At 45.1% G+C, this 25,896-nt stretch overlaps 1 protein-coding gene across 1 annotated transcript; it reads left to right on the top strand.

The window, feature by feature from the left end:
• The first annotated feature begins 7,607 nt into the window (after window positions 1-7,607).
• Window positions 7,608-24,347, top strand: LOC126335194 (uncharacterized). Its single transcript, XM_049998202.1, has 2 exons — window positions 7,608-7,638; window positions 23,414-24,347. Exons 1-2 carry the CDS (start codon window positions 7,624-7,626, stop codon window positions 24,128-24,130), a joined length of 732 nt encoding a protein of 243 aa, XP_049854159.1. The 5' UTR covers window positions 7,608-7,623; the 3' UTR covers window positions 24,131-24,347.
• The last annotated feature ends 1,549 nt before the right edge of the window (window positions 24,348-25,896 follow it).

Raw genomic sequence — 25,896 nt, 5'->3', positions numbered from 1 at the left:
TGGTACTGATTGGTAAGAGTTTTTGGGTGTCCTCCTGAGGGGGTGTCCTCCTGAGGGATATCGTACCAAATTCTGTCCAACTGGCGTGTTAGATTGTCAAAATTCAGAGATGTTTAGAGACTTGTTCATAATGCTCCAAACGTTCTCAGTTGGAGAGAGAGATTGCAGGCCAAGGTAGGGTTTGGCAAGCACGAAGACAAGTAGAAACGTCGTTTGCAGGCAGGCATTATCTTGCTGAAATGTAAGCCCAGAATAGCTAGCCATAAGGGCAACTAAGAGGGGCGTAGAATATCGTCGACATACTACTGTGCTGTAAGGGTTCCGCGGTGACAACCAAAAGTTTTCTGCTATGAAATGAAATGGCGCCCCAGACCATCAGTCCTGGCTGTCGGGCTGTATTGCGGGCGACAGTTAGGATGGTATTCCACCGGTGTCCGGGGCGTCTCCAGGCAAGTCGTCCGCCGGGAATCTCATTGACTGGAGTAGGATTGTCTTAGGGTACCAAACTGACTGCCGCCCGCCATACAGCCCGACAACCAGTAGTGATGGTTTGAGGTGCCATTTCTTTTCATAGTAGGACCCATTTGGTTGCCATCCGCGGCACGCTTACAGGACAGTGGTACGACGACGATATTATACGCCCCGTTTTGTTGCCCTTCATGACAAGCCATTTTGGGCTTTCATTTCAGCAAGATAATGCCCGCCCGCACACGGCGAGAGTTTCTGCTGCTTGTCTGGCAGAGACCTCCAACCACCTCAGGATTTTGACGATCTAACGTGCCAGCTGGACAGAATTTGGCGTCATATCTCTCAGGAGGACGTCCAACAAGTCCATCAGTCAGTTCAAAGCCATAAACTGGTTGCACGAGGCCAGAGGTGGACTAAGACGTCACTGACGTGCCCAATTTGTGGAGCTCTTTTCTTAGAATAAATCATCAATTTTTTTCTGAAACTGTCATATTTCATTTGTGTGCACATGTACAACACATCTACCGATTTCCGTCCCATTTGGACAACTCCTTCGCGGTGCGTCGTTTTTTTTTTGTCTTAGAGTGTATTAATAATGCAATAGCTGTGTCACACTTTACAATATAATAAAAGAACTATGTGCAGCGCCTACAGAGTAATTCCTCACTGTTTATACAGAAACAATAAAAATTCCTGCAGAACGCGAACGTTCGCCCTTCATGCTGTCGTGAAAAACAAGTATGAAAAACACAAGCCACTCCCCTTGAAATACAAGAAGACGATATTTATCCTGGTAATAGGGTGGAACTGAATAAAAATTTGGGAACGTAAAAGTTCTGTAGAGACCTTGAGTTTACAACGTAATGCAGGCAGTGTAGCTCCTTTAACAAGGTGTGTTTAACCAAGTTTCAAGGAATTGTTCTCTGGAAATGCTTTACTTGGATTTTAGAACATACAGGGCTCGATTATGAGATAAATTTAATGTACATCTCTTGACAATTAATGAAACCGGTCAAGAGGAAAGTAAATGTTTAGGTGGAACTGGTTGCTGTGCCTTGTTCATAGTACTAAAACATCGTCCACAATTATTTTACACCATTAAAAGACGTACAATGCCAAAGCTCGGCATATTTGGCGGTCAGGATGTTATCGTCGTCGGCAAGGTGAACTCGCTTTGTTTCCTTTTAAGTCGTAGTGCGGAAGACTTAATTCCTTGTGTTGACACGTACTTCGTTCCTGAATTTTCAAGTCAACGCTTCGAATTAAAAAGTGGGCCAGTGACAAAATAAATACGTGATTTGATCTGTTACTGGTGTGCTGATATAAGCCTACCACTGAAAACTATGTAATTTTGAAATTAATATTTCAGCACCGAAAATGATTTTACATTTAAAAAAGCTGGGAGAAGCAATGATGCTCACGGTGACGTCACAGTAGCAGAGCGGGTTGGTTATTGCCCAAATTTATTATTTCTATAAACTTCCCTGCCGACAGTAACGTGCCTCTGCGCGGACGAGTTCGAATCTGTTGCGGGCGCGCCCATGCCCCGGTCTCAAGTGAACTCCATTGCATGGTAACCCCTAATCTTACCCGCTACATAATGTTCGTTAGTTCCATGTTCTGAGGATCCTTTGTACGATACATCGTAATGATGTACAACAAGTCATTTTACAATCATATTACACATTCATTTGTAGATATGGCTGGAAGCTGACTGTTTACAAGTGTTGCTTTATTAATACAGATATGAATTAGTAATTCATACCCACCAGCTTTTATGTATTACAAAAGTAGAAATTATTGCACGGAATAGAATTTGTCAAGGATAATGTTTTTCAATTTGTTCTCACATTGGACTTTGCTGTGTGTTAGGTTCTTTATGTCACTGAGTTAAGTGATCAAAAAGTGGCAGCATTGTGCACTGCTTTTTGTGCTAAAGGCGGAATAAGGAAACTCATGTTTTCTTCTGGTATTAGACGAGGGTGTGCAGAAAAATTATACCTCAGAATTTTTTATTCTGTTCTGAATAGCGGTTGAGGTACTCGTCGACTTTTCCGCTTCGTTGACCCAAGTTGCAACCGTCTGCCGCTAGAGTGCTCCGAATAGTAGCACGTAACATGGCGGCGTGTAACGTGACAATGGCAGTGCGTGAGAGAAAAGCCTGTATTCGAGGAGTTCGTCCACATCTGGGGCATCCTCTCTTTCACCATGACAGTGCCAGAACACGCACACGAGCGCTGCAACATCTACAACAATCCGATGTCTTGGATTCACTGCCATCGATTATCCTCCATACGTCCCCGACTTGGCCCCATTCGATTTTCATCTGCTTCCAAAACTTAAAGCACAACTTCGAGGAGTTCACTTTGATAGTGATGAAGCAGTGCAATCAGAGGTGAGGTAGAGGCTGCGTCAACGAAGTCCAACATTCTACAGTGACAGTTTGAATAAACTGGTCTCTTGTTGTAGGAAATGAGATCTTCATTAGGATGACTATGTTGATAAATAAATATGTAGACATGAAGAATAAAGTTATGGAATGTTAATAATGTTTGTTTTATTGAAAAACCTGTAAGAGTCGGAGGCATTATTTTTCAGGACACCCTAGTAAGAATGAACAACGCTGTTCCTTCTGAACTGTACTGTTATTTACAACAAACTTCATGAGGGAATAAAATACTGTGAGGTAGTAGTTAAATGCGCATGAAGTATTCAAGCAATCATTCTTTCTGCACTCAATACGTAAGTGGAACTGGAAAAGGTCATAGTATAACTGATACAATAGCACATACCCTCTAGCATCCACTTCACAGAGGTTTGCAGAGTATAGATGTAAATGCAAATTATTCTTTATATTATGAATGGATAACTGCTGATATTTTTTTTTGTGAAAGCTATTTTCACACTTTGTTTTGAACACATTGCTTACTTAATAGGGTGTACTTCCAAAAAAGGAATGCAAAATGTTTGTTTTCTGTTGTCTACCGTGTGAGCTGTTCCTGCAGGCCGGCCGGGGTGGCCGAGCGGTTCTAAGCGCTACATTCTGGCACCGCGCGACCGCTACGGTCGCACGTTCGAATCCTGCCTCGGGCATGGATGTTTGTGATGTCCTTGGGTTAGTTAGGTTTAAGTAGTTCTAGGGGACTGATGACCTCAGAAGTTAAGTCCCATAGTGCTCAGAGCCATTTTGTTGCTGCAGAGACGGCAACTACATTACAGTGCGCCATCACCTGATTGAGAAATACTTCGTCGTGTGAGGCAGTTCAGTGGGGAAGGAACAGCAGTGATGTCCGACAGCTCCAGTACTCGCTGGAGGAGCTGGCGATATATGCACTGCCCGATGGAAGGATGTGGTCGCGAGAGTGCACCACCACGTCGAGGTCCGGATTCAGCGAGTTTATGTTGAATGGATCGTTATATGCGAGTAGTGCAAGTTGTGTGTGTGGCCGTCCGTCGAAAAGACCTCATGCCATCAAGCTGTTGGTTGGCGGTTTTATACTCCGACGTTTCCCTTGCCTAACTTGATTGGCAACTACCGATGGTTGGTCATTCGGTCGGTCATCTCAGTGGACGACCTGTATCTGGTCTTTCGACCGTTTCTGTGTTCTTAGCGTTCATGTCTACGTGCAATTCGTCTTGATGCTATATAGTGACTATTTTAGCATTGTTTGATTTGTTTGTGGAATTGTCCTTTTCCATGTGCATCTAGTCAGAATTTGATTAGGCAGTTTGGTCTTAACCCTGTCTGCGTACTAGGATTTGCTGGAGCCAACTTGTGTAATTAAATGCTTGTCATTTGTCGGTGTTAACTGTTATTCTACCGCATCTTAGGTGCATTTTACGAGTGTGCTGGTCATCTTCTAAGCTGTTCCTAGTTTGAGTTGCCATCCTGTTAAGTGAGCATAACTCTTGGCTGTCTGTCTCACCGCTTACGGATCTCTAGGGACTTTTCTCAGGTCGATCCTTGGATCACTGTGCATTACTCCCTTCTTCATTTGGTCTGATTGTGTCAATTGTTTAAAAATAATATTTTGTTTAAATTATTCCTACTGCTTGGGGTCTTCAGCTGACAAATCATTTGAATTCTTGTTAATAAGGCCTTCAGTCGTCAGTGTAGCTTGTGTTACAGTCAATTTTTTTAAAATGATTGTTTAAAAAATAGTTATTTCCTTAAATAAAGTGTATGTGTTTACTGTGCAACCACCGGCAGCTGATTAGGTCCCGTTCACATCTTTTCCTGCTATCCCTAAGTTCCACATTTCATTGATATTATTCTCAGCAGTGGATCGCTTTCTACAACGTTTTGAAAGTGGAACTTTAATTGTGGACACCCTGTAGCATGAAACTGAAGCTCAATGTCAACAGCTTTGTTTAATATGGGCTGTTTAGACAAACACGTTTCTCTTAACGGGACATCCAGAACTGTTATTCATTGTCAATGATAAAATCCGCTACAGTTGTAAAAATTATTTACTTTCAAACAGGGAAGCACTATCCAGTTTCTGGATATATGTCCATCTTAAGGTGCATATTAAAATGTGAGTTCACAAAGGATGCATGACTGAGATTAAAATAGGTTAAAATATGTTAAAATAATGTATCGCTGGTACGTGACATGCAAGAGAATGTCCCTGTTCAATCCTAGGTCTGCCAGAAATCTCTCGCTAGGGAAGCTGGTGTGGCATTTCAACTTCCGGCTGGCGTCGTGATGGTCTGGTCGGTGTCTATGAAGTACTGTGTTCGAAAGACCGCCCATCTGCATTCATGCGGATGCACTTTTGGCGCGCCCCTAACCCTTTCAGACCCGATACGCACAATTGTGAGGGTGCGATTTATTTCCGTTGTAGCATCATATTCTTCCGCTATGCAGTTGAGTCCCAAGTCACAAGACTGTGCAGGAATAGCTGTTTCGTATACAACTCGATTTATATCGATATCTCGTTACAGACGCGGGATATTGTCTTAATCTTTAGTAAGATTTTTTTCAGTTAGCATCTGACTGCACTAACAGTTACTACTTTTCGAAGAAAGAGAAGTTGCTTCATACAAATCCTCAAAGATAAAAAAGCTGTATGGCATGCATGTACTTATGGGATGCATTAGATATCCCCGTACACGTATGTGCTGGCAGAAGTCATTGCGTATGCGAGCTATTGCAGATTGTATGCCTAGAGACAAGTTCTTCACTCTCAGAACAGCACTGCATGTTGTGGACACTAACAGCATTCCACGTGAATCAGAAACTAATAGATTGTGGAAAGTACAACCTGCAATTAATGTTGTACGCAGTGCTTGTTTGAGACTTCCACGCCCCTCTGAAAATGATTATTCCATCGATGAGCAAATGGTACCATTTACTGGATGCTGCACATTGTCTCAGTATGTTCCAAACAAACCGCGCCCTTTGGGAATTAAAAACTTTGTTTTAGCAACAACGAAAGGTTTAGTACTCGATTTTGAATTTTATCAAGATAAATGAACTCCTCTGCTAGATGTTGGCCTTGGTCTTGGGCCATCTGTAATACTTCGCGTAGCTCAAACATTACCTCAAGGCGCAAGGCTATATTTTGACAGATATTTTACAGCTTTGCCATTATTGCAACAGTTACTTGGCCTAGGGCTGGAAGGAACAGGAACCATAATGAAAAACAGAGTGAAACCAGTTCATGTGACAGAAGAAACAAGACTGAAGAGAGGAGATATGGAAGAATTCTGCAGGGACGATGATAATATAGTCATTGTCCAGTGGAAAGATTCAAAATCTGTGACCCTTGCCTCTACTTGTACAGGATGTGAACCTGTAAGCAATGTCGAGAGATGGAGTAAACCATAAAAGAAGTACATGTTAGTGCCATGTCCTGCTGTCGTAGTGAAGTGTGTGGGAGGAGTGGACCTCTGCGATCAAATGATGGAGAAGACCTACAGGACTTTCTTGAAGACAAAGTGGACTTTAAAAGTTTTGACTCATCTACTTGATTTGACTTGCGTCAATTCCTTGTTAAAATACAAAGTTGAATGCGAAGCCAATAAAGTACAAAAGAAAAATACTTTAGATCTTCTTGGATTCCGACAAGTGATTGGGGAAGCACTAATTTCTTCTCCAGGACAGGAACATGAAAGTGAATCCGATGAAGAGCCACCAAATAAAATGTACAAACCAACAAACATACCATATGATGAGAAGCGGCTAGACGGCTATCATCACTGGCCAACTGTTGATGATTTGCCTTCAGCTCGTTGCTGCAGCCAAAAAATTGCGAGAAGAGGACGAGAACAAGATGTCTGAAGTGTAATATTTATTTGTTTTTACCAAAAGACAGTAATTGCTTTCGTGAATATCACTACAAGAAATGACATAAATATGTAAGATAATCCCGACCCACACAATCGTGTGGGTTCAAAATTTGTATCAAAATTAAAAAATAAAACTTTCTAAGCAATTGGTCCACGATTCTATATTTTTTAGTTACAAAAATGCATTTATTTCAAAATTTTCATTTCAAGTTTGGGTGAGGGTCTGAAAGGACTAAGCCAGGACCGTTGCCCTCCTCTACGGAAGGCTTACCGGTAGACCTAGGATTGAAGAGAATATTTTCTGACATGTCATGTTCCACGGACGCACTATTTAAACATAGGCCTATTTCAATATGTTTTATCCTTAGTTATCCGTCCTTTGTGGGCTCATCATTTTAACATGCACCTGAAGATGAGACATGTGTCCTGAAAACGGGTAGTGCTTTCCTGTTTATAAATGAATTGCAGCTGTAGCGGGTTTTATCATTAACGGTGTTTAAGAGAAAAAGTGTACTTACAAATTTCGATATGTGCACCTGTTCATTGTAAGCTTCGTCCTGGAAGATAGCAGAAAGAAATACGTTCCAAGTCAGGTAGACCTCCGGTGCGGAAGGTGAAACCGCCGAGCGTCGCGTTGAGACAGAGGAGCATCTGCATACTGCCCACGCGGTGTAGCTGCTGCAGGGCCGGGACTGCAGACGCGACAATGTTTCTGGAAGGCCCGCGGACGGGACGATTAACGTGAATGGTTCATTGTGACAGGCGCGGGACGCTCCTTGCGACAGGTGAGTGCGCGGTGTATATAAGCGGTGGCGGCGACCACGCCTCTCCAAGTCGCAGCCACAGCTGTGCGCTCGCACCATGTCCGTTCTGCAGGTAAGGCACGGGTGCAGGCGTACCGCTTTCCGCTCACACTACTTTTACGAGCTTTTTGCAAATTATCAGTCTTCTGACTGGTTCGAAGCGGCCCGCCACGAAATCCTCTCCTGTGCCAACCTCTCCATCTCAGAGTAGCACTTGATCCCACGTCCTCAGTTATATGCTGAATGTATTCTAAGCCCTATCTTCGACTACAGTTTTTATCCTCTACAACTCCCTCTAGTACTATGGAAGCTATTCTGTCTTAACAGATATCCTATCATCTTATCCTTTCTTTTCAGTGTTTTTCCTAAATATTCCTTTCCTCGCCGATTCTGCGGGAAACTACCTCATTTCTTATCTTATCAGTTCACCTAATTTTCACTATTCTTCTGTAGCACTACCTCTCACATCTTCGATTCTATTCTGTTCTGGTTTTTCCACAATCCACGATACAGTACCATGCAATAATCTATTGCGAACGAATATTCACAAAAATTTCTTCCTCACATTAAGGAAAGTTTTTGTTACTTGCATACTTCTTTCGCCAGGAATTTCCTCTTAAATTGTGCTAATCTGCTTTTTTATGTCCTCCTTGCTTCGTTCGTCCTGTGTTATATTGCTTCCAAGATAGCAAAATTTCTTAACTTCGTCTACTTCGTGATGCTCAATTTTGATATGAAATTTAACAGTAATGTGATTTCTGGTAATCCTCATTACTTTCGTCATTCTTCGGTATACTCTCAGTCCATACTGCATGTTCATTACTCTGTTCATTCCACACTTCTGGTCATTAAAATTGCTACACCGAGAAGAAATGCAAGTGATAAACGAGTATTCATTGGACAAATATGTCATACTAGAACTGACATGTGATTACATTCTCACGAAATTTGGATGCATAGATCCTGAGAAATCAGTACCCAGAACAACGACCTCTGGCCATAGTGACAGGTTTATATATGCCTGGGCATTGAGTCAAACAGAGCTTGGATGACGTGTACAGGTACAGCTTCCCATGCGGCTTCAACACGATATCACAGTTCATCAAGAGTAGTGACTGGCGTATTGTGACGAGCCAGTTCCTTGGCCACCATTGACGTTTTCAATTGGTGAGAGATCTGAAAATGTGCTGGCCAGGGCAGCAGTCGAACATTTTCCCTATCCAGAAAGGCCAGTATAGGACCTGCAACATGCGGTCGTGCATTATTCTGCTGAAATGTAGAGTTTCGCGGGGATCGATTGAAGGATTGAACCACGGGTCGTAACACATTTGAAATGTAACGTTCACTGTTCTAAGTGCCGTCAATGCGAACAACAGGTGACCGAGACGTGTAACCAATGGCACCCCATACCATCGCGCCGGGTGATACGCCAGTATGGCGATGACGAATGCACGCTTCCACTGTGCGTTCACTGCGATGTCGCCAAACACGGATGCGACCATCATAATGCTGTACACAGAACCTGAATTCATCCGAAGAAATGACGTTTTGCCATTCGTGCACCCAGGTTCGTCGTTGAGTACACAATCGCAGGCGCTCCTCTCTGTGATGCAGCGTCAAGGCTAACCGCAGCCATGGTCTCCGAGCTGATAGTCCACACTGCTGCAAACGTTGTCGAACTGTTCCTGCAGATGGCTGCTGTCTTGCAAATGTCCCCTTCTGTTGACTCAGGGATTGAGACGTGGCTGCACGATCCGTTACAGCCATGCGGATAAGGTGCCTGTCATCTCGACTGCTAGTGATACGAGGCCATTGGGATTCAGCACGGCGTTCCGTATTACCCTCCTGAACCCACTGATTCCATATTCTGTCAACAGTCATTGGATCTCGACTAACGCGAGCAGGAATGTGACGATACGATAAACTGCAGTCGCGATAGGCTACAATCCGACCTTTATCAAAGTCGGAAACGTGATGGTAGGCATTTCTCCTCCTTACACGAGGCATCACAACAACGTTTCGCCAGGAAACGCAGGTCAACTGCTGTTTGTGTATGAGAAATCCGTTGGAAACGTTTCTCATGTCTGCACGTTGTAGGTGTCGCCACCGGCGCCAACCTTGTTTGGATGCTCTGAAAAGCCAATCATTTGCGTATCACAGCATCTGCTTCCTGTGTTGCAATTTTAATGGCCAGTAGTGTACTCAAGACGTCCTCTAATTCTTCCTTCTTTCACCAAGTGTAGTAATGTCATCATCGTATCTTATCATTGATATCCTCTCACACTGAATTTTAATCGATCACCTGAACCTTTCTCTTATTTCTGAAATAGCTTATCCGATGTACAGATTGAACAGTAGGCGTGAAAGACGGTAAACGTGTCTTACAGTCTATTTAATTCGAACACTTAGTTCTTGGTCTTTTAGTCTTACACCTTCCGTTTTAGTTATTGTCTATACAGAGTGGTCAGAAACAGTCTGAGAAGCTTGTTAGGGTGTTGTAGAGTAGGTTGTTGCTGACAAACAACGGTTAAGAAAAAAAATCGACACGCCGCCCCGTTTCCGAGTTAATTAACACTGAAGTTAGCCAATCAGGCTTTTGCACGGGCAAATTAAATCAGCCCACCAGAGTCGGTGACGCCAAACGTGGTCTTTGCTTTGTTTCCTAAAACCGAACAATAGAGCGATACAAAAATTGGAAATAGGACGGTAGGAAGGATCTAATCCGAGCGAAAGTCTGAGCAGTCTCGTGCGCTGTCGTCTAAGTTATGATAACAATTGACACCAATTTTATCTGGCGAGTCGCTTTAATTTGCGTGTACGTCGGCCTGATTGGCTAACTTCATTACTAATTAACTCGAAAGTGACACGACGTATCGAATGTCCTTAGCAATTATTTCCCCGTACAGCCTACGCTGCAACACCTTAACAAGTTTTTCAACCTGTTTCTGACATCCTGTATCTATATATTATCCCTATTTATATGTACCCCCCCCCCCCCCCCCCCCCCCCCCGCGAACCATGGACCTTGCCTTTGGTGGGGAGGCTTGCGTGCCTCAGCGATACAGATAGCCGTACTGTAGGTACAACCACAACGGAGGGGTATCTGTTGAGAGGCCAGACCAACGTGTGGTTCCTGAAGAGGGGCAGCAGCCTTTTCAGTAGTTGCAAGGGGAACAGTCTGGATGATTGACTGATCTGGCCTTGTAACAATAACCAAAACGGCCTTGCTGTGCTGGTACTGCGAACGGCTGAAAGCAAGGGGAGACTACGGCCGTAATTTTTCCCGAGGGCATGCAGCTTTACTGTATGATTAAATGATGATGGCGTCCTCTTGGGTAAAATATTCCGGAGGTAAAATAGTCCCCCATTCGGATCTCCGGGCGGGGACTACTCAAGAGGATGTCGTTATCAGGAGAAAGAGCAGATTCAGAAGGATGTAGGTTGCAGTAGGTACTGGGAGATGAAGCAACTTGCACAGGATAGAGTAGCATGGAGAGCTGCATCAAACCAGTCTCAGGACTGAAGACCACAACAACAACAACATTTATATGTAGCTCACCCTAGTTTTCTTTGAGTTTCGGATCTATTGCACCATTTTAAACTGTCAAGGGTTTTTTACAGGTCGAAAAATCCTAAGGATGTGTCCTGATTGTTCTTAAGCCTTGCTTCCATTAAAAATCCCAGCTTCAGAACTCCTCCTCTGGTGGCTTTTGCTTTCCCAGAGCCAAACTGGTCGTTATCTAACGGAACCCCAACTTCCTTTTCCAATCTTCTCTATATTTTTCCTGATTATTCTTGTCTGTAACTTGGATACTTGAGCCATTAAGCTTACTGTGCGATAGTTCTCGCACTTATCTGCCCTTGGTATCTTCGTAATTGTGTGACTGATAGTTGTTTTTTGGAAAGTCTGCATGTCTACAGGCTCAGAGTCTGCGACTCATGGGTTGTTCCAGACGTTAATGCACCCTAAACAGCGACAGTCGTGCTCTCACTGCCTGCTGTTGTTGTTGTCCGAAAACTGATCTGCACGTTAGTACACCATGCGAAAGCCTCTTCATCTCTTCAATTACTTCATGACTCAGCGAGCCTCAAGTTGTACCGTAAATTTATATTCGTCGCATCTATACGCTGTATCTCTTTATCAAATGGCTCTGAGCACTATGGGACTTAACATCTGTGGTCACCAGTCCCCTAGAACTTAGAACTACTTAAACCTAACTAACCTAAGGACACATCCATGCCCGAGGCAGGATTCGAACCTGCGACCGTAGCAGTCGCACGGTTCCGGACTGAGCGCCTAGAACCGCGAGATCACCGCGGCCGGCATCTCTTTATCCATCTGATATTTAGAAAATTTCTGTAAAACGACATTTAAAAAGTTTCATTCTCTTCCACCTTTCGGTGTGGGTAGGCACATATTTTTCCAAGCTTGTTTTCTGTTTCTTACGTTCTATCTTATTGTTTTGAGTCTTTTCTTGACACCCGTCTCAATCTGTTACTGAGCGGGCGCTGAAGACCTTGCCGTCGTGCGCCCATACAACCCTCCCCATCTTCATCACATCTTGTGTTTACCGTACACGTGCAGACGTTCAAAGCTCCACTTCAGATGGCTTCAGAAAATTCTTCTTGACACTTAAGTTACATAGAACATAAAATTTAATTGACTCATGTTAGTACCTCGGTAAAGTACGGAACAGTCCTCAATTAGTCTTACCACTTAAATTGTTCATCCTTTTAGCTGAGTTGACAGTGTCTCAGATCTCCGCGAAAGCTAGAGATTTGGTTTGGGCGAGGGGCGGGAAGAGGAGGGAGTGGGAGATTCGACTGTACTCATGAGGAACTCATTGGAAGATGAGCAGCCGCTCTAAATCAGAAAGCTGACGTTAACGGCCGAGAGAGCAGTGTGATAACGGCACGAGCCTCCAGCACAGGATGAAACAGCAGTCGCCGATAATGTCATCAAGAAGGATCAAAGTCTCGGACTGCGGAAAGATGGGAAAGGAAACCCTCCTTAAAAGATGTAGGGGGGAAAACATGGAGAACCTAATTCTGAGTGGTCGGACACGAATTTCTCACAGTTCTCCTGAATCGAGTCCACGGTCGCACGACTGTGATTCTTCGATCGAGTACTTAAGACCTGTGTGGTCTCATGGTGCCTCAAAGCGAATCCCGCGATTAAACATTGGGCCACACCTATCCGTCTTAAAGAAGTGAGCGAACAACGCGTTGGTGTCGTTTTATCAAAATGAGCGGCAGATACCGTTGTCAAATACCAGGAGGACACCTCAAAATTTAAAAATAATTCAGGTGGAAAATACAGTGTGAAAATAGTTTCCATCTCTTTTTCGCAGACCGGGCAAGATGAAACAGTTGTCAATGTATTGGACACGTGTTTGGGAAGATCTAAAGATTAGGTTTTCTTTCCTTTCCCTAAATAACTTAAGGGGAATACCGAAATTAAACTTTTCAAAAGCCGCCATATTTCTCTTTCCTTTCGAATTTGAGCTCTGCCTACAATGTCTCTTCATTTATCATCTTTTTCATTTTCGTTTTTAATCTGCAGAATATCGCTTGACAGTTATTATGTACTATCTTCTTACGTGTTGTATTTTTTAAACAAAACCAACCTTTTCTAAGTCAATGACTTGATTTTTAAGCATTTCCGTATCGATTGCAACAACACATACGCTATCTGACAAAGCATCACGGGTTGACAGAGTATGTCACTGCAGCGATTACTAAATCGAGTCAAAGTTACAAAGAACCTCTGTCCTGGATTCATGCAGTACTTCGATTGGGTTGGGTACCATTAACCCAGCGTATCCTGCAAGATGACCCGCTGTACCTTAGATATTGGAAGTGGGATGCAACTGACGTCTTGAGCTGACTGGCTACAACTAAACCATAGACATTTCGACCGCCTTTGTACCGGTCTTCTTCAGGGCGGTCAAACTGCAAATCGATCGTTGTTTCAGTGATGTACTACGACGCGGTCTAACATCCAAAACGATTTTACTGAAACTGGCACAGGCGTTTATATATCAAGGGTGTTCACTGACATATGCACTGTTTCTGTACACAATCCTGTCTAGGAGACGTAAGCTTTGTCTGTATTCGTCTTTTGGAGGAATTTGTCTACTATACAGTTCATTTCTTGTCGAATGTTGATTAAGTGTGACACTATACTCGTAGAGACAGGCACTCCTAGTGATGCTATCCTGAGTTATACGTGCTCTTAGTTGTAGTCCATACAGGATAGAACGATGTAGTGAAGATAAGCCTTCTAATTGCCACTGTGGATGCATTTCCCAGAATTAATTATTTTGATCTATGCGAATGTGCCGCGCAAAAGCTATGCCAAAGGCGCATTCTTATTATGGACGAATGGGCGAAAATTGGTTTTTCTCCAATCTGATCTTCTGGAACAAAAGTCTGACCGATAGCGATGAGCTTGTCTTTGTGTCATTGAGATAACTGCCATCCACAGTACCACTCTTAGTATGGCAATGATCGAAAAAAATAGCATGTCAGCGCGATCTCGCACAGAATATAGTGGTAACGCCATCTACAAGCTTATAGAGGGTGATTCACGAAGATATGCAAATAATATAATAATATATAATTCTACAAGTAAAACTAAAGAAAAAGGTTGATATAAACATAGGTCCGCAAATGTTTAGTTACGGAGTTACGGCTAATAAACGATTTTGCCTGAATTTTAGCAACTTCGCTTATATGAAGGCATCTCAAAACTGTATGAGCTTAAAGTAAAACACGATTTCCATTTGATTTGTTGTTATTGATCTGGTGAATTTAATGAAACATGTCCCAGACGTATATCTGCAGTAGTTTTCCAGAACATCCATAGAAGCGAAGATCATTATACAAATAAATTTGTTTACTTTCCATCAAGAATGTAAAAACGTATATGTCATTGTTGGCAGCTGTTCGTGAGTTGTTTCAGTCGTTTCCTGACCTTGAAACGAGTTAGTTTTCTGTATTGCCCAGAGAAAGAACATAATAACATTCAGTGAAAGAACACCCGGAAGATCCTGCCCTTCACATGGAGTTATGCATCTGGTTAAATATTAATCGACAGTTACAAAAATACATTTATTAACTGATGAGGCACAGTTTACTCGAGATGGCAGAATCAAACCCACATGCAACAGTGCAACTCAATTTCCAGTAGCGATTTAGCATAAATGTGTAGTGTGGTATAATCAACACACACTTTATTGAACCATTCATTTTCCCAGGACGTCTAACTAGCGAGACATACTTAAAATTCCTTCAAGAAGATATGCCTCACTTGATCAAAGATGTTCCACTTGCTACGCGATTGCAAATGTATTTCCAACATGATGGCGCTCCTCCACATTTCACCAACGCCGTTACTAGACATTTAAAAGAACATTCTCCCCAGAAATGGATTGGTCGTGGTGCTACACGTCTGTGGCCACCCAGATCGCCCGATTTGACATCAATGGATTTTTGTGTATGGGGATGAATGAAAGACATAGTTTATGAGGACAAAGTCAACACATGTGATACATTACTTGCTAGCATTATTAATGCAATAGATGAAATGAAGAACAACCCTGTGGAACTGATATGAGCAACGTAATCTGTTCATACACGTGCAGCTAAACGCATTGAACCCGGTGGAGACATTTTTGAACATTCATTGTGGATGTATTGTGAAACTGTATGTACACTATACAGCTTCGTTAACACTGTGCTTTGTTTTTTCCGGTTTAACATGAATTCTCGTGTGCTATGGTATTAATAAAAGCAGATTACCTGACACATTCAGACAGTTTCAGTTAATGTTATTACCATCATTTTTACAAAATTAAATTCTTTACAACTTCTTTTTAAAACTTTGTGCGATTGTCTGGCATTTAAAAAAAGCGAATTCGGACAAGTAGTTAATAAATTAAAAATTTTACTAAATTACTTCTTTGTTTCTCTGGATGTTCTGGAAAACTACTGCAGATACACTTCTGGGAGATGTTTTATTAGATTAACCAGATCAATAACAACAAAATAAATGGAAATCGTGCTTTACTTTAACCCCGTGCAGTTTTGCGACGGCTTCATATTAGCGAAGTTTGCTAAATATTTGGCAGAATGTTTTATTAGCCGTAACATCGTTCCTAAAAATTTGCGGGCCTATGTTTATATGACCTTTTTCTTTAGTTTTACTTGTAGACTAACATATTAAAATATTTGCGCCTCTTCGTGAATCACCCTGTATAAGGGAATATTACCCACCTGATTTTTCTTTCATAGGGACATGAAAGGGAAGCAATGGTTGGGAAGCGAGTGAGACAGGGTTGTAGCCTCTCCCCCATTGTTATTCAATCTGTATATTGAGCAAGCAGTGAAGGAAACAAAGGAAAAATTCGGAGTAGATATTAAAATCCATGGAGAAGAAATAAAAACTTTGAGGTTCGCTGATGAGATTGTAATTGTGTCAGAGACAGCAAAGGACTTAGAAGAGCAGTTGAATGGAATGGATAGTGTCTTGAAAGGAGGATATAAGATGAACATCAACAAAAGCAAAACAAGGATAATGGAATGTGGTCGAATTAAGTCGGGTGATGCTGAGGGAATTAGATTAGGAAATGAGACACTTAAAATTGTAAAGGAGTTTTGCTTTTTGGGGAGTAAAATAACTGATGATGGTCGAAGTAGAGAGGATAGAAAATGTAGACTGGCAATGGCAAGGAAAGCGTTTCTGAAGAAGAGAAATTTGTTAACATCGAGTATAGATTTAAGTGTCAGGAAGTCGTTTCTTAAAGTATCTGTATGGAGCGTAGCCATGTATGGAAGTTAAACATGGACGATAACTAGTTTGGAAAAGAAGAGAATAGAAGCTTTCGAAATATGGTGCTACAGAAGAATGCTGAAGATTAGATGGGTAGATCATATAACTAATAAGGAGGCATTGAATACGATTGGGGAGAAGAGTCGTTTGTGGCACAAATTGACTAGAAGAAGGGATCGGTTGGTAGGACATGTTCTGAGGCATCAAGGGATCACCAATTTAGTATTGGAGGGCAGCGTGGAGGGAAAAATTGTAGAGGGAGACCAAGAGATGAATACACTAAACAGATTCAGAAGGCTGTAGGTTGCAGTAGGTACTGGGAGATGAAGAAGCTTGCACTGGCTAGAGTAGCATGGAGAGTTGCATCAAACCAGTCTCAGGACTGAAGACCACATCAACAATAACAACAACAACAGGGTTTGAATGTTGTTTGTTACAAGATACTGTTACGCTTCGCGTAAGAAAGAGAAACATTTACCGTCGGCATTGGCAGGACAGCTCGCGTTGGCCGAGACCTTATGACTGCTATATGGGTTCAGGAAGGTCATACTCAACGCCACGCAGGATCTCGAGGACCCCACGCGACTAGCGCACGACAGGACAGACGCGTACAGCGACGCCACTACCTCGACTCAAGAAATGGGCTTGTTGGCAGCAAGACAAGTATCCGCACAAGCAGTGCGGCGACGCGGATGACACCACATGCTGTCCGCATGACGACTATTGTTGTGGCTCAAAATGGTTCAAATGGCTCTGAGCACTATGGGACCTAACATCTGAGGTCATCAGTCCCCTAGAACTTAGAACTACTTAAACCTAACTAACCTAAGGACATCACACACATCCATGCCCGAGGCAGGATTCGAACCTGCGACCGTAGCAGTCGCGCGGTTCCGGACTGAAGCACCTAGAACCGCTCGGTCACCGCGGCTGGCTGTTGTGGCCCCTCCTGAAGCTTCTGGGAGAGAGGTTCACCTATAGGGGTGCAGCTATCGAGAACACTGGGATCGTGGGGGGCACCACGGCATCGTTTCAGACGAGTCCCGGTTCAGCATACTTCACAATGAGCGTATCTGTTGTGGAGGCTCCAAGGAAAGGTGTGTGATTGCATTCGTCATCGTCATACAGGCTCTGCACTTGTCATGACGGTAAGCGGTTGTCACTGGGTAGACAGCGCTATCACGTCTGCTTCACACAGCTAGTAATGCAGCCAGCAGGTGTATCATTTCTGATGTGTTGAGGCAGGTGGCCCTGTCCTGTCTTCGACGTCTCTGTGACATCAGCTGTCAACAATGTAAAGCAAGTCCACATGATACCTTTGCTATACTGACCCTCCTCGATACAGAGGGTGTCAGCTGTTGTCCAAAGAAGCTTGCATCCCAGATCGCTCAACCACTGATAACATCCGGTGATCGGTTGCCGAGATACGGGCATGCCAGCACTCGCTAGCCACAATGATTGGTGAACTCTACCATAGAGCTGAAGAAGCTTGGTATGACGTAACAGTATCATCCAAACCCTTGTTGCTATCCGCATAGTAAATGCCGTACCGTGTACACATACAACCCACCAACAAATTTAATCACGCATTCTTCCCACTATGCTGTATACGCCCTATATATAAACTTACGTAGCTTGCAATCCTTCCTGCTGTTTCAATTTTAATGGTTATCGTTGTAGTTTCTAAGACTTTAGGTAAAGCATTTCAGCGGTATAATGCACCAAGACGACTAGAAGAGCTTGAAAATGTCTGAAGCAACACCATCAGAACCTCGAAGTATTTTCCTGGTTCCAGAATCTTGAACCACTCGAACGTCTTTGGAACCTCGTCAGTCGCCATATTCGCCACGTGACTGCTACGTCACACCTGCCGCAACAGATGTGGGAAACACTGTAGACAGCGCGGTCTATGTACCCTTGAAGATCTTTCTTCTCGTATAGCTACAAAGTTATGCAGTTAACTTTGGACAACAGTAACAGGTACAAGTAAACAGATAGTTCTCGTCTTCCTAGATTTCTGAATGGTAACAGCACCGTATTGTCGACTACTGACCAATATTCCACTATACGGAGTATCTTCGTAGATGTGTTATTATACCGATGAATTTTTGATTACTAGAACCTGTTACGTTAAACGGGGACGCATTGTTTGGCAGAAATGGGTGTGCCCCAGGAAAGCGTAATAGGACCGCTTCTTAATATTTAGGTATAGGATAGGATCAGCAGCACTCACTGACGGTGTTGTTTTCTATAGGAAAGTATCCTCGTTGGACGATCGTCAGGAAATGCAGAAAAAATCCCAGTTCTTGTGATGAATGTCAGCTGTATTTACATGTGGATAAACGCAAGATAGTTTCTATAACAAAAGAATCACATAGTATACGATCACGAGATTACTGGTGCATATTTTGAGCACGTCACATCTTATAAGTATTTGGGTATAATGCTAAGAAGTGATATTAAAACGGAATATTATGCAACATCACTATTATGGAAGCGAATGTACGACTTAGATTTCTTGTGAGAGTCCTGCGAAAGTGCAATGCATGTGTAAATGAAGTTGCTCACAACGCACTATTGTGACCAATTCTAGAGTTTGTTTCAGCGTTTAGGGTTGCTGTGGTCGTAACAGAACGGTATGACTGTTATGAAGTTGTGAAAGAAGTTCTCGGGGAACTTACACGGGAATTCTTGTAGGAAATATCGCGAAATCTCGAAAAACACTTTTGGGTAAATTTAGAGAACCTGTATTCGAACAACACACTGCTACCACATTGTTGCGACAATTGTATATCTCAACAAGGGATAATGATAACAAGACCGGAGAAATTAGGACGCATACCTGCTGCAATGTTTCCCTCGCTCGATACGGGAATGGAATTCGACAGGGCATCAGTAATATGAGTGTGAAATACCCTCCGCCAAGCACTGTGCGGTGGCATTCGGAGTGTAGATGTAGATACAGAGATCGACAAAGTGAAAGCATGGTGCTTGTGTTAGTGCTTCCAGATTACGGGTATCTGTGAAGGCAGGAAGAATACTTACCGCTTTAGCGTAGTCATAGTACTGACACAAATTTTGTTTTTATTGTAAAGATTACAGGTGCGCATTAACCTATGGCTAGAGTCAACTTGATCTGCAGTTTTGTTTATACTGTTTCGTTCAAACAGATAAAGTGTAATATTTGTCCACTTTAATACAGACTGGAAAGGTTTGTAATCAACAGAAATTCAGCTTGATTTGATGAAGGTTTGCAAGCTGTTTGGCTTCAAACAGCTAAGAAATGTGTGACTCCATTGAAACGTCCCCTAAGTAAACATGAAGGTTAACGCAAGAACATGCCCGAAACTGAACTGACAGGTGTAAATTCGAGAAAGTACACAGTGAACGAAAGATCCATTCGACGAGAAAACCTACAGAAAATTTTACTTGAGTAAATAGCAATTACAGAGCTTTGTGTAAAATGGGTGCCGCATTTGTCGAATGTTGACCAAACGAAAATGCAAACAGGTATCATCGAATGCTTAGTTAGTTTTAGAAAAAAATGCAGCTGATTTTTTCCATGTGGATTATTTTTGCTGTGCACGACGCTAGGGTTCACTGCTTCAGGCGGAAATGAACGACACCCAAACAAAGGGCGAACACTAATAGCCCTCCACCGAATAAGTCGGAGTCGATTTAACGTGCTCAAACATAACTATGACTCTTTTGAGGGGTACAAAAGGGCTTTTCTTACTGATTATTATGAAAAGAGCAAACCAACAGTGTCCAATACTATAACAATCTTAAGGTGCAGTTGGATGAAAACATGTACTGTCTAATAAAATAGTACCCAGACACCTCTTTGTAACTGACGACTATATGTCGCGAAAGCGAGAGCCGCTAGCATAAAAGGAGACGGGAGGTGCTGCGTTCTTAGTAAAGGTACAATAACAGTGGACTGGGTCAGTGACTTCGAATGTGGACTAGTCATTGGATGTCACCTGAGAAACAAATCCGTCGTGGACATTTCAATCCTTCTAAGGCTGCCCAAGTCGACTGTTGTTGATGCGATTGTGAAGTGGAAATGAGAAGGAACAACCATAACTAACCCAAGACCAGACAGATCTCATGTAGTGACGAATAGAGACCTTCGAGCGTTCGGCAGCTGCTGGCTGAAACCAACGGAAGGAATCTTTCGTATCCTGCCTGGAAGGCGGCGGGTGGGTCTGCTCCTATAAACTGAAGGCTGGGCCGAATGTAGGAAGTGAGTAGGATCAGGAAAAGATGAAAATCTCTCGGTACTGCTCTTAGAAATGGTTTTACTATATCACAATATTAACTGAATACATAATAACGCGAATACCTAACTTTGCACTGAGAAGCACGTAGGTGCGAAGCCTTAGACCCGTCGTAAGTAGTGCAAAGTCTCTATATGAAGCGAAGTGTGCCGGCCGTCTGTTCTTGATCGAATGGGCAGAATCTAGAGCGGCTCTCGTAGGGCTGAACAGTGCCTGCTAGAGGGCGCTGTTGTCGGTGTCATTGTGTAGTGCCAACCTATGAACTTGCACCTACGCCGTGGCATCGTAGCCGTCGATACCACAGAATCGTTTATGCTACTCCAGCTAGCTCAATGACTTAGAGAAATTGAGGTACAATGATCGAGCAGCTCGTTAAAAGCGATAGGTTTCTGTAGCCAGAAGGGCGACGGCACAGGAAATGAGTGATTTGGAGTGATTGCCATCACGTGTAATGCCATCAGTGAAGTGTGGAGGAGGTGGTGTTGTGGTGTGGGAGCTTTTTCGTGGTTATGATGTGGTCCATTGCACTAAGGAAAACGCTAAATGCAGGAGGATATGAAGACGTTTTACAGCTTTGAGTGCTACCTGCAGTAGAGGAACGGTACGGATACGATAATTATTTACGTCAGCATCATGTTGTAAAGCATCAACTGCTGTCCACCGTAACATTTATGAAATGGTCTGGTCCGCCCAGAGTCTCGACCTGAAGCTAATGCAACACCTTTGGGGTGAGTCAGAACGTCGACTTCGCTATAAACACTTATGACCAACTTTACCATTTTCTCTGCTTTCAGCTCTTGACGATTAGTGGGGTGCCATTTCTCCATCTCAATGGAAGTGCCCCTAGCAGAGCACAAGAAGTCAAACTTGAAGGGTGCAAAGGAGTTAGGCTATTTAACGGCCACTAATAAGTGTCCTGATACTTTTGAACATATAGCGTATGAGAGAAGAAGCCTGTTAAAGTTAAAAAAATCCTCTTTCGCAACCTCAGACGTGGAGTGAAACAGGCGAAACCTCTGCACTCCACAGGTAGTGCATGGAGTTGTGGGAGGAAGAATGGCTGGCGGTGACGGCCAACAAATTGCGGCTGATGAAGTCAACAACTCGGATATGGCGTTCCTCCTGCCGCTTGCTCAGGCTGATTGGGCACTGTTCTCTCGGACATAGGTTTCTAGTACGGCGGGAGGATCCCGCGTTTTGTGCACATCTCTGTCCGCCACATTTTAACAGACTGCATTTTGTACCGTGACGCAAGGGCAGAAGCACAAGATGATGGGGATCTGCCCCGTGTTTTAGCTAATGATGAGACGTGTGTGTCTGGGGTTTTAAAGTTTTGTGATGTGTCTGGACTTTGGCCTAAACTTATAGGCTGGAGGTTTTAGTGCATTGCAAAGTGGGTGGCTTCTTCCTCTTTTCCTTGCGTGCAGCCGGCCACTTCAATCTGCTATATTGTTTTAGCCCTCTACCAGTTTCTTCCTGTGTTGTCTGTGTTTTACTTCTGACTGTGTGCTTCGTCCTAAGTTTCGGTGTGGGTAGGTGTTGTGTACATAGTTCTGCGTAGTCAGCGCAAACACAACTTTCCCAATAGAGCGCGCCCCGTTAAGCACAACAGCGCAGGCGCAGCGCTCGTCTGTCTCTGCACTACGAGATGGCGCTGCCTAAGAGACGGACCAAATTATGCTTCGGCCGATCCGCATATTAATATATCAGGCAGCTAATGCAATTGCTGCTAACGTAGAACCTTTTATCCTCGCGGATCACACTCACACAGTTATACCTGAATGCGCGAGGTTCAAATGGTTCAAATGGCTCTGAGCACTATGCGACTTAACTTCTGAGGTCATCAGTCGCCTAGAACTTAGAACTAATTAAACCTAACTAACCTAAGGACATCACACACATCCATGCCCGAGGCAGGATTTGAACCTGCGACCGTAGTGGTCGCTCGGCTCCAGACTGTAGCGCCCAGAACTGCACGGACACTACAGCCGGCGAACGCGCGAGGTGTTATAACGAGTGTACCGACGTGCGATTACTCAGTCTGCATTAGTCTGCATTAGTCTGTACCAGTTCTATAGCCAAGTTTCAGTCTGCACTAATAATATTATCATATTCCTGTACATAGCCATGAAGAGAAATGTATAGACACTTTGTCAAGTATCAGAGATACGTGAGAATAAGATTAACGTACCAGTAACAAACGAACTTCAGATTGTCAATTGCAAATAGCATCCAGAATCAAGTTACGCAAGGTTTATGATTGTTATTATTTTAATAAATGTGTGTGAAACTTAATCAAGTTCTGCCTAAAGTTGGTAACCGTCAATCTGCTACTCTAAGCGTGCAAGTGGCATTTCTATCGTCTGACCTAACGGCAGAAGATAAACACGCCACGATAAGACCACGAGACGTATTGCTGACACTCGCATACTTCGCCAGAGCGACAAGTCAAATAATCTGATGGTGTGTGAACCGAAGGTCTTACAGTACGCACACCACAGTAGGCACACATTTTTCCAACCTTGTTACCTGTATTTTACGTTCTGTTTAATCTTACTGTTTTGAGTTTTTTCTTGACGCCCGTCTCAGTCTGTTACTGAGCGGGAGCTGAAGACCTTGCCGTCGTGCGCCCATACAACCCTTCCCATCCACCCATCATCCGCTCCTGCGATCAGCACTAGCGTGCAGTCAGACGGTGGTGCGACCACTTGCTGACGCGGGGCGCACTGTTGCAGATCGCGGTCCTGGCGTGCGCCGTGGCGGTCGCCAGCGCCGGGTTCTACCCCAGCGCCGCCGTCGCACTCACGGCGGCCAGCCTGCAGCAACAGCAGCAGCAGTCTCAGCTGCAGCAGCAGCGCGCACTGGCCGCCGGGGGCGGCGGGGGTGCCTCGTCTGGCGGCGGTGGCGGCGGAGGCGGCGGAAGCGGCGCCGGCGGTGCCGACGGCTCCGGTGCTGCGGGAGGCGGCCAACAGCAGCAGCAGCAGCAAGGCGGGGGCGGCGGCAGCGGGGGCGGCGGCAGCGGGGGCGGCGGCGCGCCGGGGCAGACGCTGACGTACTACACGGCGGGCCCGGTGACGTACCAGCCCGCGGGCCCGCCGGCCGCCATCGCGTACCACCCGGCGGCGCCGCTGGCGTACGCGGCGCCCGCGGCCGCGGTGGCCGTGCACCCTGCGGGCGGCGCCGTCGCCTACCCCGTGGCCGCCTACCACCCCGCCTACCCCGCGCTCACCAAGGAGGGCGTCGCCTTCCACCCGGGCGCGCCGCTCGCGCTGCACCCCGCGGCGCCAGTCGCCTTCCACGCGGCGACGCCGCTGCTGTACCACGTGCCCGCCTCGGCGCACGCGCAGAACGCCGGCTCTTCCCCCGGCAAGGCCGACGGCGGTGGCGGCGACGGTGGCTCCTCCTCCTCGCACTTCACCTTCGACGGCCTCGGGTACAACTACTCCTACTAGGCGCCGCCGGTCGACGCCACAGCTGCCTCCTCTCAACTTCGCTCCCTATTTATTTGTCCCTCTATGCCTTCCGCACTCTGCACGTCACCGACGAGTATTTACATCGCTCACTACCATTCTGAACAAACTACCCCCTATGTCCTGCTTCAGCGTCACTCATTTATTAGCTGCCTCTGTACTGTTCTCTCCCGCTAATAAAATGCTTTATACACAGAAATCACGCTGTTTCTTTATTTTATTCATCGCGTTACACTGCCACAGTGTCCGTCTCTTTAGTTTTCTAGTCATGCCCGTCTGTCACGCGAAGGGCTCGTGATCATTCCTGTTACTTCCAGAGATACGCTACTGCCCATTAAAATGACTGCACCGAGAAGAAATGCATATCATAAATGGGATTTCGTTAGACAAATATACACTCCTGGAAACTGAAATAAGAACACTGTGAATTCATTGTCCCAGGAAGGGGAAACTTTATTGACACGTTCCTGGGGTCAGATACATCACATGATCACACTGACAGAACCACAGGCACATAGACACAGGCAACAGAGCATGCACAATGTCGGCACTAGTACAGTGTATATCCACCTTTCGCAGCAATGCAGACTGCTATTCTCCCATGGAGACGATCGTAGAGATGGTAGATGTAGTCCTGTGGAACGGCATGCCATGCCATTTCCACCTGGTGCCTCAGTTGGACCAGCGTTCGTGCTGGACATGCAGACCGCGTGAGACGACGCTTCATCCAGTCCCAAACATGCTCAATGGGGGACAAATCCGGAGATCTTGCTGGCCAGGGTAGTTGACTTACACCTTCTAGAGCACGTTGGGTGGCACGGGATACATGCCGACGTGCATTGTCCTGTTGGAACAGCAAGTTCCCTTGCCGGTCTAGGAATGGTAGAACGATGGGTTCGATGACGGTTTGGATGTACCGTGCACTATTCAGTGTCCCCTCGACGATCACCAGAGGTGTACGGCCAGTGTAGGAGATCGCTCCCCACACCATGATGCCGGGTGTTGGCCCTGTGCGCCTCGGTCGTATGCAGTCCTGATTGTGACGCTCACCTGCACGGCGCCAAACACGCATACGACCATCATTGGCACCAAGGCAGAAGCGACTCTCATCGCTGAAGACGACACGTCTCCATTCGTCCCTCCATTCACGCCTGTCGCGACACCACTGGAGGCGGGCTGCACGATGTTGGGGCGTGAGCGGAAGACGGCCTAACGGTGTGCGGGACCGTAGCCCAGCTTCATGGAGACGGTTGCGAATGGTCCTCGCCGATACCCCAGGAGTAACAGTGTCCCTAATTTTCTGGGAAGTGGCGGTGCGGTCCCCTACGGCACTGCGTAGGATCCTACGGTCTTGGCGTGCATCCGTGCGTCGCTGCGGTCCGGTCCGAGGTCGATGGGCACGTGCACCTTCCGCCGACCACTGGCGACAACATCGATGTACTGTGGAGACCTCACGCCCCACGTGTTGAGCAATTCGGCGGTACGTCCACCCGGCCTCCCGCATGCCCACTATACGCCCTCGCTCAAAGTTCGTCAACTGCACATACGGTTCACGTCCACGCTGTCGCGGCATGCTACCAGTGTTAAAGATTGCGATGGAGCTCCGTATGCCACGGCAAACTGGCTGACACTGACGGCGGCGGTGCACAAATGCTGCGCAGATAGCGCCATTCGACGGCCAACACCGTGGTTCCTGGTGTGTCCGCTGTGCCGTGCGTGTGATCATTGCTTGTACAGCCCTCTCGCAG

Source organism: Schistocerca gregaria, chromosome 1 (genome assembly GCF_023897955.1).
Source record: "Schistocerca gregaria isolate iqSchGreg1 chromosome 1, iqSchGreg1.2, whole genome shotgun sequence".
Classification (NCBI taxonomy): Eukaryota; Metazoa; Arthropoda; class Insecta; order Orthoptera; family Acrididae; genus Schistocerca; species Schistocerca gregaria.
The sequence above is the reverse complement of the archived record's forward strand: the minus strand, read 5'-3'. Positions and strand labels throughout refer to the sequence as shown.